The sequence below is a fragment of the Megalobrama amblycephala genome, linkage group LG16 (genome assembly GCF_018812025.1).
Source record: "Megalobrama amblycephala isolate DHTTF-2021 linkage group LG16, ASM1881202v1, whole genome shotgun sequence".
Taxonomy (NCBI): Eukaryota; Metazoa; Chordata; class Actinopteri; order Cypriniformes; family Xenocyprididae; genus Megalobrama; species Megalobrama amblycephala.
The window spans coordinates 34,249,689-34,262,827 of NC_063059.1; the positions used below are offsets into that span (position 1 = coordinate 34,249,689).

The 13,139-nt window shown below is 37.3% G+C and overlaps 2 protein-coding genes across 2 annotated transcripts in view; one reads left to right on the forward strand and one right to left on the reverse strand.

The window, feature by feature from the left end:
- The window catches only part of LOC125249439 (TRPM8 channel-associated factor homolog), a 4,674-nt gene extending 1,960 nt beyond the window's left edge, over positions 1 to 2,714 (reverse strand). Inside the window, exons 1-5 of the mRNA XM_048161734.1 lie at positions 2,624 to 2,714; positions 1,689 to 2,443; positions 617 to 1,608; positions 440 to 534; positions 86 to 299 (exon numbers count right to left, since the gene is read on the reverse strand). Coding sequence (XP_048017691.1) covers positions 86 to 299; positions 440 to 534; positions 617 to 1,608; positions 1,689 to 2,305 — 1,918 coding nt within the window. The 5' untranslated portion in view covers positions 2,306 to 2,443; positions 2,624 to 2,714. The remainder of the gene's footprint in view (positions 1 to 85; positions 300 to 439; positions 535 to 616; positions 1,609 to 1,688; positions 2,444 to 2,623) is intronic.
- The window catches only part of LOC125249444 (polynucleotide kinase 3'-phosphatase), a 13,509-nt gene extending 8,682 nt beyond the window's left edge, over positions 1 to 4,827 (forward strand). Inside the window, exons 5-8 of the mRNA XM_048161739.1 lie at positions 4,058 to 4,154; positions 4,249 to 4,310; positions 4,478 to 4,587; positions 4,671 to 4,827. Of these exons, the coding sequence (XP_048017696.1) occupies positions 4,058 to 4,154; positions 4,249 to 4,310; positions 4,478 to 4,587; positions 4,671 to 4,812 (411 nt within the window). The 3' untranslated portion in view covers positions 4,813 to 4,827. The remainder of the gene's footprint in view (positions 1 to 4,057; positions 4,155 to 4,248; positions 4,311 to 4,477; positions 4,588 to 4,670) is intronic.
- The last annotated feature ends 8,312 nt before the right edge of the window (positions 4,828 to 13,139 follow it).

Below are 13,139 nucleotides of genomic sequence, written 5' to 3' on the forward strand. Positions count from 1 at the left end.
AAAACAAGTTTTACCATAGACCTTTAAATGTTCTGAATAGAAACCTTACTGTGATGCTCACTGAATATTAATTCAGAATTCTTACCAGATTTGAAGTATGGAGCCTGTACTGAGACCTGCACGACAATTTCCACCCCATCCACTTTGCTCTGGGGAGGTGCTATTAGGTAGATGAGCCCTCCCCACAGATTCCTGACCTGGACCATTTCTTTGTTTAAGGGGAATCGCTCATGGACCACAGGAGCCCGTTTCAGGACATTTGCTCCACCAATGTTATCTGTCTGGCAACCAAGCTGCACCTATATAGAGTATCTTCTCATGTTAATAACATGCTCTCCAAGCCCTATGAGCATTAAATTTGTTTCTAGAATGACAAGTATATTACATGCAGCACTATTCCTTTACTGGAAACATGTAATGTGTATAGACTATTGATTACCTGCCAATTTTTCCCAACGATCTCTGGAGGTATTTCTATGAACGTCTTCATACCAGGAGAAAGATATAAGCCTGTGCTTATCCATTCTTCACAATCTGAAACAAGTAATTTTACAGTGCTCAGAAATCAACAAGGAATAACATTGTACTTCTGCATTTGGTAAGAAACCTTTCATACCCGCAGTGTTTGCACTGATCCGAACTCTTGCATTAGACAAAGTGGGCAAGTCGGGTCTGTCCTTGATGATGTATGGAAAAAGGTCATCAGGATTAAGCGACACTTTGTATACCTCAGTCCCAACGTGGAGCATCAGGCGGTCTTTGGCACTTTCAACAGGACAATTACTGGACACCTGTGGAACACCTACCTTCTTCACTATGTCAGTAAGAAGTGCGAGCACTGAAGTGTAGGCGGCACTGTCATAAGAACGCATACTAAGGTAATTTGCACAGTCGCAGCCCAGCTGCTTCAAGTAGCCCTGTTCATGATCAGTCAGTTCTTTTCCCTGGCTTACATATTCAGCAAATCGCTGCAGCATCCTACGAAAGTGGTACCCCTCTCTACACCAATGCTCTATTTCTGGGCCCTTATATAACCCTCCACCTAAGGTGTTGCTTAAGAGGCTCAATCCCATCTTGTTAAGAATGTGATTTCCTGGGCATTCAGTCATCACATTACAGCCAGGGTGGGTCTGGGCCCAATACCAGGCATGACCCCCAATCAGAAGACCTCCGCCTTCAGCAACAAATTCTTGGATCTCTGCACACTGTGCATCACTGTAGGAAGTGCAGACGTAGACGCTCAGATCTTCTCTGAAGCCAGTCAACTGGCAATCTAAACCTGATTTGCTCAGTACCGCGTGGGCTGCTTTGAGGCTGGGCAGGATCCCAATCACACCCATCCGACCCTCATCAAGCCACTTGATAGCATTGATCATGAATGTGGACAGAGAGTCCTGGCTCAGGTAGCTTTCATGGGATACCAGAATTACTCGACCTTGTCCATAATAGGCACCAGCAATGAATGCTTTTCCAGCCGGAGTGACCGCAACGGGAAATGCTAATGGTCCGTGCACCATCACCTCAGATGCTATAGCCCCTCCTGTGGTGTCAAACTCAGACACACCATGCAGCAGGAACTCTAGATCATCTTTGAAGTCTTTGCCTATTCTGAAAAAGGACAAGACAGATGGTGAAATGCATGGTTTGTTAAAGAATGGGTAAAAAACAAAAATGTATGCTGAACTTACGAAACAGCGAGCCAATTAGAAGGGATATTTCTCAGAACAGGAAATTTTCCAACTTCTTGTGGGTGTTCAGAGAAATAAATTCCTGCAACACTGCACACCTTGTTTCCTGGGAAGTTCCTTATAGTGTTTTCTTGTGGATGGTGATAAGACCAATTCCAGGCTTGGCCAGCAATGATCAAACCACCTCCAGCTTTGAGGAAAGCAATCAGATCCTTTGCACAGTTCTCGACACTGTAGGCATCTGTGATATATATAGCTAATCCATCCTGAAAGTCTCCTAGCTCTGTCTTGATAGAGCAGCTGTTCAAGTTGTCAGCTACTGAATGTAAACTCCCCTTGATCCCTACAATGCCAGCATCACCGGTACATGGCATGAGCCACATTAGGGCATTCTCTATGAGGCCAGGAAAGTGTGTTAGGTATTCCTCGTGTCCCAACACTACAATACGTCCCTGACCGTAATGAGATGCAGCCATCAGCACCTGACCTCTTGGATTCATGGCAAGTGGAAAGGCATGTTCACCTATTAGTACAAGACTGCTGGGCACTGCTTTCCCTTGGAAATCAAGCTCCTGCAGCCCAGACATTAGAGTGTAGTAGTCCTGTTCGCATGCCATGGTGGACTACTTCTGTTTAGTAAGTGAATTCAAATCAATCACTCTTAACTAACAATCAATTGTACAGGTGCTGAACACTGGGTTTGTTCAACCAGAGATTGTGCATGCAGAAAAAATGATACAGATTGGTTTTCAGTCCTACACATAGACAGAAAATAAGAAGAGAAAAAAAGTTGCATATATTTAGAAAACTACAAAAATTTTGTTAAAAAAAAAAAATTATATAGCTTAATATACTATACAAAAGTCTGGTATAAACAATTTAAACTTTACATCCCATCCCAATTGTGGCTACATATGTAATATGCACACACTCACCTTTATCTGTAGATACAAACAAGCTCAAATGACTTTCCTTATTAGCTCTGAGTAACTACTGTGTGAATGTGTTTGTGGCTGTGACTATGGCTCACCTATAAGGAGCACATCCTAGGAGCACGCCCATAAATACTCCATTTTTTTCATTTTGTTTGTTCATCTAATGATGATTACATGATCATTCAGAAATCATTCTAATATGCGGATTTGCTACTCAAGAAACTTTTCTTACTAATTATTATCAATGCTGAAAAAGTTGTGCTGCTTAATATTTTTATAGAAACTGTGATAGATTTTTTTTCAGGGTTCAAAAGCAAAGTAAAAAAAAAAAAAAAAACAGTATTTATTTGGAATAGTTTTTTTTTTTTTTTTTTTTTTTTATAAATGTCTTTACCTTCAATTTGATCAATTTAATGCATCCTTGTGGAATAAAAGCATTAATTTATTGCCTTACTGACCCCAAACATTTTGAATGAAAGTTTTGAAGTTTGCAAGTTTGAAAACTGAGTGTAGTAGATGTATTTCCTTATCTTATTTATTTAGTTAACTCTGACCACAAGGGGGCATTGTTGTGTTTTTCTTGCTCCATTTTAGTATAACAAAAAAGGGAAACTTTACAATGGTATGGGCTTTTGGCAAAACACAGCTTTACAGGCTTTTTTGTTCTTCTTCTTATCTCTTGTTCCCTCAGTTTGCTCTCAACATTGGTCTTCAGTTTTACACCCCAGAGGAATACTTCTTGGGCTGGAAACCGGCTCAGTTCAGCTTACCAGAGTTTGACCCTGTAAACTTTTTGGATGTTTTTGTTTCACTTAGACATTTTCTGCAGTGTATTCATGTATGGTTATTTATGTTTTGTACCTTAGTTGGGTACTTTACACTACCTTTCAAAAGTTTTGGGTTAGTAAGATTTTATTTTAATCAGTAAAGATTGATTAAATTGATCAAAATTGGCACTAAATACATTTATAATGTTACAAAAAATGTATATCAAATAAATTATGTTCTTTTGAAAAAATGAAAAATCCTGAAAAACATGTTATGGTTTCCACAAAGGTATTAAGCATCACAACTGTTTTCAACATTAAAAACTAATAATAAGAAGAAATGCGTCTTGAACAGCAAATCAGAATATTAGAATGATTTCTGAAGGATCATGTGACACTGAAGACTGGAGTAATGATGCAGAAAATTCAGCTTTGCCTCACAGAAATAAATGACGTTTTAAAATATATTTAAATGAAAAAGTTATTTTAAATTGTAAAAACATTTCACAATATTACAGTATTTTTGATCAAATAAATGCAGTCTTGGTGAACATGAGAGACTGCTTTCAAAAACATAAAAAAAAAATCCCTTACTGACCCCAAACTTTTGGACATTACTGTACTAAGCATCTGTTATAATATTTTGTGTTTTTGTATCATTGTCCAGAGGAAATTAGACTCTAAAATGCGTCTTTACGATCCTCCTGACACCTCCCTCACATCTACCAAACAGGAAGTGATTGGATCAGTGGGATTCCCTGGATGTGAGACATTTTTTTCAGTGTTTGTTTTTTCTTCTTACTCCCTCCAGGTGATCATTTTTTATTATATAACCCCTCTGTTGTTATTTTTTTGCAGCGGGCAAATCCACATTCTTCCAGACACACATCATTCCAAAGGGCTATGCATATGTGAACAGGGTAAGTTGAGTAACATAGCTGACACAACAGAGAACCCACAGACAACAAGTAGATCTCATAGAGCAGGATCGAGCATTTCTGGTTTAGAAGATTTGGAGGTTCTACATGTGTATAATATCTTGATTTAACTGCCTTTTAATGCTGTGCCATCTGCACATGAACTCTAGGACATGCTTGGCTCCTGGCAGCATTGTGTGTCGGCCTGTGAACGCACTCTGAAGGAAGGCCAGAGCGTAGTGGTGGACAACACTAACCCTGACCCCGAGTCTAGAAAAAGGTGCTTACCTCTGTTTCCAAAGCAGATGCTTATTTATCTTTGTCTTTCAGCTGAAATGCCACCATCAATGATTTTCTCCACAGATATGTAGATGTCAGTCAAAACACTGGAGTCCCCTGCAGGTGTTTCAACTTCACTGCGAGTCTGGAACAAGCAAAACATAACAACAGGGTATATGTCTTTACTGTAGTCACCATGAAATCAAAATTAACAATAATAAAATAATATAAATTTGGATATTTTACTTTAATTTTACAGTTTTTGTTCAGTAGCCGCTTTTGCCAGTCATTGATCTTTTTTTTATTATTATTTTTTTTTTTAATAATCTTTTTAATGCCATGCATTTCACCCATTTTTCAGTGTAGACTACATCATTTTAGAGAATAAGAACCAAATCCCAGAAATTATAATTCTGATAGAAATTCTAATTAGAATCCTGAACAATTTTCTTTCTGGAATCCTTTAGGATTTTTGTGTCAAGGACGTCACCTGGTAGCGTTCCCAGAATGTTCAGAGACGGTCACGATGTGGGGTTCTTTTAAGGGGTTTGGGGACGTTATTTAGTGGACCTTCAGGGAACATTCAGGACGTTCTGGGAATGTTTAGAGGATTATTACTACATTCAGTTAACTTCCCAAATATACTCATGACGTTTTTGCGCGATCATAAAATAACCAAAATAAAAAGTCATATCAGGAACATTATTAAATGACCAACAGAGGACCATGTGGGAACGTTCTGTTAACGTCCCAAATGTCCTCTTTGTAATGTTCTTATGTGACCATAAAATAACCAAAAGAGAAAGTCCCCCTAAAGTCATATAAGGAACCTTGAACTGCAGCACTTTCATTACCAAAAGAGGATGCTTTAGTAATGTCCCGAATGTTCTGTAAACGTTTGGAATTTTCGTCACAGTTTCGAGAACTTTTAGGGAACGTTGCGAGAACGTCGCCTTCTGTGGGTACGTGCTCGCTTTTTATAATATTTTGTTAAACAGTTGCTTGAGGGGCTGGGATCATATTTCCCTAACAACACATCAGAAACTGTTGTATTGCTGGATTTCAATGGAGAATTAATTTATCTAGTCTACGTGCTCGCTTTAGATAACGTTTTAGTCAATTTAAGCGATGTAGCCAATATGTCTTTAATCTGTTGCAAATTGTAATAAAGTAATAAAGTGGCATAACAAGCACTGTTTGTGCCGTCAGAGTCATGCGAAGTATCGTTACTTTATTATTTTCTCAACAAACGAGTAGCCTATGTAGAAGGCGATAGATAAAATCGTTTTCCAACTAAATCCAGCATTATAAAATTTTGTGATGTGTTCATATGAAAATATGATAATATGAATATATTATGGTATCATATTTTCATATGAAAATATGATACCAGGAACTTTGCACCACAGACAAACTGTATGTACGGACAGAGCATATTGGCGTCATAACATAACTTCTGAAATCTGAACATCATAAAACAAGCTACTAAATTCACAAAAAAGCTTCATTGATTGTCACCATTGTTGAGATTCACATATTGATTCTTGATGTCTCTATGATCCAAAAAAAAAAGAAAAGGCTGAAAACATTTTCTGCATAATGACTTAAAATTTAGAATAGTATCTTATGATTCCACAATATCACAAAGTTACAGTAGCCTAAATTAAACACACAGTTAAAGCAGTCAGAGAAAAACTAACATGAAAAAGTCAAGGGTCAAGAGTCCAACTAAATCCAACACTGACCTCCATAATGGTGACATCAAACTTTTTTTCAATAAGACATCAACATCTAAATCTTTCTTAATTCTCAATAAGAACCATAAAGTCTGGACTGTAATAAGTGCTGAGATCTTGAGAGATCTGTTAGTGTTTAATGTTCATTTGAATCAAATCAGTAAATACTTGTAAATGTTTTAACCTTTAAAGAAAATTTATGTTAAAGTTTTTTGCACTTTATTTAAACTAGGATATTTGACTTTAATTTCAAGGTCATTGTTTGGCAGCCGCTGCTGCCAGTCATTGACCGTTTTTTCATGATAGGCCTATTTGTTAAAGTGAAGATGTTTGATCATAATAATTCAGGAATTACCTGTAAAATAAAAGTGTTTTTCCCTTTATTAAAATTAGGATATTTTACTTTAATTTTACAGGGTTTTTTGGCTGCCATTAATTTGACCATTTTATAATTTACTGTTTTGTTACTGTTTAATTACTGATTATTTTTGTAATTTTACATGCATTTGTTTGTAATTTAAGAATACAGAAAAAATAATGTATAAAAATAAGAAATACGGGACCCATTTTATATTAAGTGGCCTTAACTACTATGTACTTACATTTAAATTAATCATTTATACAATGTACTTATTGTGTACATACATGTTTTACATTGTACTTATATCTTATATTACTTATAATTACACTGTTGACACATCCCTTAACCCTTACCCCTACCCTTTAACCTACCCATACCACCAAAGCTTTCCCTAACCTTACCCGTATTCCAAAAGTGTTTTGAAATTCAATATGAACCCAATAAGTACATTGTACTTATTTTTTGATGTAAGTACTTAGTAGTTAAGGCCACTTAACCCTCTACCGCATAGTGTTGCCATATGGCAACATACTCTTTATGTTCATTTCCTTGCCACCGTCTCTTTAAGAGAACATTCTAGTTTTTTTTATTGGTAAGAGAAGACCTTAATTTAGCCAATGATGTGCTTTGGTTAAGTCACATGACATGCATTTTTTTTCTGTGACGCCATATCTGACAGACTGCCATCTCTTGTCGGTAGTTGCTGAAAGCAAACTAAAACGTCAGTAACAAACAAGGACCTGCCCATGTCACATTCACAAAAAAAAATGTTAACATCATCTCAGGTAAGGTATGATGACATATTCACCACTCAAAAATGTTTTTATGAAATTAGTTTTTGGTAAATCGAGAAAATGTCTGTGTTGCCATATGGCAACACTGCGCAATAATGGAATGACATTATTATAATAGGTTAGATAGCTAGCAAAGATCAGCTGCAGTCTGTTAAACTATAACAATAAAAACATTAATGCTAGTGATATAATGTTGATTAGTCGTATGTTAAGGACTGCCATGGCATTTGTATTATGGATTAAATCAACATCAGAGATCTGCCATCACAGCCATGTATACTGGCCCAGACCAACCACTGTCCTACCATGGTGTCTCAAAAAGGCAGGTGCAAGTGGCTGTAAGTGTATTGTAAGTGTGAAGAGCACCAAATGTGATGTCTACATGTGTCTCACCTTTGGAAAAAAAAAATGCTTTTTGAAGTTTCATACAGAAAAAAGGTGAAATTTAAAGAATATAAAGCATTATTCAGCAAAAGAGAATGGAAAAACACAAGATGTTGGAAAATAAGTATAAGGTATTGTTTATAATTACTGCTAAAACTTATAATAGCACTAATTGATTCAATACAAACAACATTTCTGAGGAAAAATATGAACTATATACACTTACACTTATTTTAAGTTTTTCCACTATTGTACGTTGTTGCCATATGGCAACATATCATAAAGTACCTTAAAATAATATTTTTTTCCAAAATATTTTTTACAGCACTTTAAGTTAAGCCATTCTAAGAAAAGAAAAAGAGTCAAATATTTTTTTTTATAGATTTATCATAATGCGTGCGGTAGAGGGTTAAAAGTGGGACCGAAATACGGTAAATTTTGTGTAAAAAAATGTGAATTACTGTCATTTTTCATTAATATCATAATACTTAAAATAATAGTTATAAGATGGTAATTTACATACATTGTTTGTAATTTTACATAGTTTTGAGTATAATTTAAAAGAAAAGAAAATGACCATAAAAAAATCACAGCTATTTTCCGCAAAATTAGGATTTTTTTTTTACAGTGTGGCCTAGCTATGTGTGCCCACAAAACATTTTGGCGGTGTCATATAAATTCAGAAATGAAATCATTCTAAAATGAAATCCAGCATTACAACATTTTCTGTTGTGTTAATATGGAAATATGATCCCAGGAACTTCACACCCCAGACTGTGTGTGCCGACAGCCACTTGGGCTATAATAATATTCATAGATCTAACCGTATGTGACATTTGTGTATGATTTGGCAATAGAGGACAGAGTTGTGATGTTTCATGATCTGTTAGTTATGATTGATATGGTGTTGGGTACCCTCTGTCAGAGCAGGGTAAAAGGGAGGCTTTTATCCAGTGTAAAATCAGCTGGACAGCTGCACACACACCTTTTAGTATCTCTGTTTGCTTAGAGGAAATGTCTTTAAGTGACACATGCTGCCACAAAACCTGATGTCTGTGTCAGGGATATTTGAGTCATTCTAATCTACTTTACGTTACAAATATTTTAACTCTATTAGCAGTTTTGCAAGGATACATTTTGGCATGTTCAATGAGTGCTGTAAATGTCGGGACGGTTTTCCCTATGCAGTACAACTAATTGGGTGGATCTGACAGCTTGACAGTGACATGCCCATTAGAAGTTTAGGTGTTAAGGGTAGCAAATGAACAGCTAATTACACAAAGGTTTTTTTGCAGTGGCATTTCATTTTCATGTGGCTGACGGCCTTTTACTAGGGGTGGAACGATACACTCAGCTCACGATTTGATGTGTATCGCAATACTGGGTTCACAATACGATACCTATCAAAATATTTTCAACAAAATGAAAAATGAAAATGAAATTCAAATAACAGATTTACTTCCAAAACATTAACAAATTAGAAGATTTGATTGGGTGTGTCACTGAAAAATAAAACTGAATCTTAACATTTAAAAAAATTAAAATTAGGATAACTAAAACTTAAGAGAGAACTTATTAAAGCAGTAAAATGGTGACACCAGAATAAAAATATTCATGATTCTGAACCTGAAAATACAGAATTATTGCTACATATAAATAACGTAAGCCCTTTTTACTGGTAAAAATCAGACATTTGGTTTACAGGCACGGCAATTTCCACCCCATCCACTTTGCTCTGGGGAGGTGCTATTAGGTAGATGAGCCCTCCCCACAGATTCCTGACCTGGACCATTTCTTTGTTTAAGGGGAATCGCTCATGGACCACAGGAGCCCATTTCAGGACATTTGCTCCACCAATGTTATCTGTCTGGCAACCAAGCTGCACCTATATAGAGTATCTCCTCATGTTAATAACATGCTCTCCAAGCCCTATGAGCATTAAATTTGTTTCTAGAATGACAGTATATTACATGCAGCACTATTCCTTTATTGGAAACATGTAATGTGTATAGACTATTGATTACCTGCCAGTTTTTCCCAACAATCTCTGGAGGTATTTCTATGAATGTCTTCATACCAGGAGAAAAATATAAGCCTGTGCTTATCATTATTCACAAGCTGAAACAAGTAATTTTACAGTGATCAGAAATCAACAAGGAATAACATTGTACTTCTGCATTTGGCAAGAAACCTTTCATACCCGCAGTGTTTGCACTGATCCGAACTCTTGCATTAGACACAGTGGGCAAGTCGGGTCTGTCCTTGATGATGTATGGAAGAAGGGCATCAGGATTAGGCAACACTTTGTATACCTCAGTCCCAACGTGGAGCATTAGGTGGTCTTTGGCACTTTCAACAGGACAATTACTGGACACCTGTGGAACACCTACCTTCTTCACTATGTCAGTAAGAAGTGCGAGCACTGAAGTGTAGGCGGCACTGTCGTGAGAACACATACTAAAGTAATTTGCACAGTCGCAGCCCAGCTGCTTCAAGCAGCCCTGTTCATGATCAGTCAGTTCTTTTCCCTGGCTTACATGTTCAGATGTTACGAATGTTACGAAAGTGGTACCCCTCTCTACACCAATGCTCTATTTCTGGGGCCTCATATAACCCTCCACCCAAGGTGTTGCCTAAGAAGCACAATCCCATCTTGTTAAGAATGTGATTTCCTGGGCATTCAGTCATCACATTACAGCCAGGGTGGGTATGGGCCCAATACCAGGCATGACCCCCAATCAGAAGACCTCCACCTTCAGCAACAAATTCTTGGATCTCTGCACACTGGGCATCACTGTAGGAAGTGCAGACGTAGACGCTCAGATCTTCTCTGAAGTCAGTCAACTGGCAATCTAAACTGGATTTGCTCAGTACCGTGTGGGCTGCTTCGAGGCTGGGTAGGATCCAAATAACACCCTTCTGACCCTCATCAAGCCACCTGATAGCATTGATCATGAATGTGGACAGAGAGTCCTGGCCCAGATAACGTTCATGGGATACCAGCATTACTCGACCTTGTTCATAATATGCACCAGCAATGAATGCTTTTCCAGCCGGAGTGACCGCAATGGGAAATGCTAATGGTCCGTGCACCATCACCTCAGATGCTATAGCCCCTCCTGTGGTGTCAAACTCAGACACACCTTGTAGCAGGAACTCTAGATCATCTTTGAAGTCTTTGCCTATTCTGAAAAAAGACAAGACAGATGGTGAAATGCATGGTTTGTTAAAGAATGGGTAAAAAGCAAAAATTGTATGTTGAACTTACGATACAGCAAGCCAACTAGAAGGTATAATTCTTGGAACAGGAAATTTGCCAACTTGTCCTGGGTGTTTAGAGAAATAAATTCCTGCAACACTGCACGCCTTGTTTCCTGGGAAGTTCCTTATAGTGTTTTCAGTCCCACTTTATATTAAGTGGCCTTAACTACTATGTACTTACATGAAAAAATAAGTACAATGTACTTATTGGGTTCATATTGAATTGCAAAACACATTTGCAGCTATTGAGGTGGGATACAGGTAAGGTTAGGGAAAGCTTTGGTGATATGGGTAGGTTTAAGGGTAGGGGTAAGAGTTAAGGGATGGGCCAACAGTGTAATTATAAATGTAATTACAGAAATTAATTACAGATGTAATGACATGCAGGTGTTTTTAAAATATAAGTACAATAAACATGTATGTACACAATAAGTGCATTGTATAAAATGATTAATTTAAATGTAAGTACATAGTAGTTAAGTCCACTTAAAATAAAGTGGGTCCGTGTTTTCTTGTGGATGGTCATTAGACCAACTCCAGGCTTGGCCAGCAATGATCAAACCACCTCCAGCTTTGAGGAAAGCAATCAGATCCTTTGCACAGGTCTCGACACTGTAAGCATCTTTGATATATATAGCTAATCCATCCCGAAAGTCTCCTAGCTCTGTCTTGATAGGGCAGCTGTTCAAGTTGTCAGCTACTGAACATAAACTCCCCTTGATCTCTACAATGCCGGCATCACCGGTACCTGGCATAAGCCACATTAGGGCATTCTGTATGAGGCCGGGAAAGCGTGTTAGGTATTAGGTATTCGTACATGCAGAAAAATTATACCAATTGGTTTTCAGTCCTACACAAAGACAGAAAATGAGAAAAGGAAAGAAAAAAATAAGTTGCATATATTTAGAAAAATACAAAAATAATAATATTGTATATTATACTATACAAAAATATAAGCTGATAAACAATTTAAACTTTACATCCCATCCCAATTGTGGCTACATATGTAATATGCACACACTCACCTTTATCTGTGGATAAAAACAAGCTCAAATGACTTTCCTTATTAGCTCTGAGTAACTACTGTGTGAATGTGTTTGTGGCTGTGACTATGGCTCACCCATAAGGAGCACATCCTAGGAGCAAACCCATAAATACTCCTTTTTTCATTTTGATCATCTAATTATGATCACATGATCCCTCAGAAATCATTCTAATATATGGATTTGCTGCTCAAAAAACTTTTCTTACTAATTATTATCAATGTTGAAAACAGTTGTGCTGCCTAATATTTTTGTGGATACTGTGTTTTTTTTTTCAGGGTTCAAAAAAGCAAAGTAAAAAAAAAAAAAAACAGCATTTATTTGGAATAGAATTTTTTTTTGTAACATTATAAATGTCTTCACAGACAATTTGATCAATTTAATGCATAAAAGTACTAATTCATTACCTTACTAACTCCAAACTTTTTGAATGAAAGTTTTGAATGCAAGTTTGAAAACTGAGTGCAGTAAATGTATTTCACTTATTTATTTACGAATGGTAATACATTGTGTTTTTCAGGTGTTTGTTATTTGTGGGAACATCTGTGTGAGAAGGTGAATCACTATTGTGGTTATTTGTAGTGGTCTATTAGAGGCAGGCCCAGATTGGCTAATCGGGAGTACCGGGAGAATTATGGCCGGTCTGTTTTTTGCCCCAGAGGGCCAGTGTTGTCATGGCACTGGGTTGAAATATGGATGCTCTAGAAACTGTCAATGTGGCCAAATAAGCACCTTTTTCCTTAAAACCAGTCAGTGGCAGATTTAGGTATCAGCGACATGGGCGACATGGGCAGCGGCCCAGGGCGGCATCTTGCCGGGGGCGGCACGGGCCACCTGCGCAAAAAAAAAAAAAAAGGAATGCGCAATCGGGTTTTTACCTCTCGTTTACACGTAACATCAATGATATGTCACTGTGTGGGTAAATTAACCAGGTCAGGAGGGACTCGGAGTGTGCGCCCGGAGAAGAACTCTCA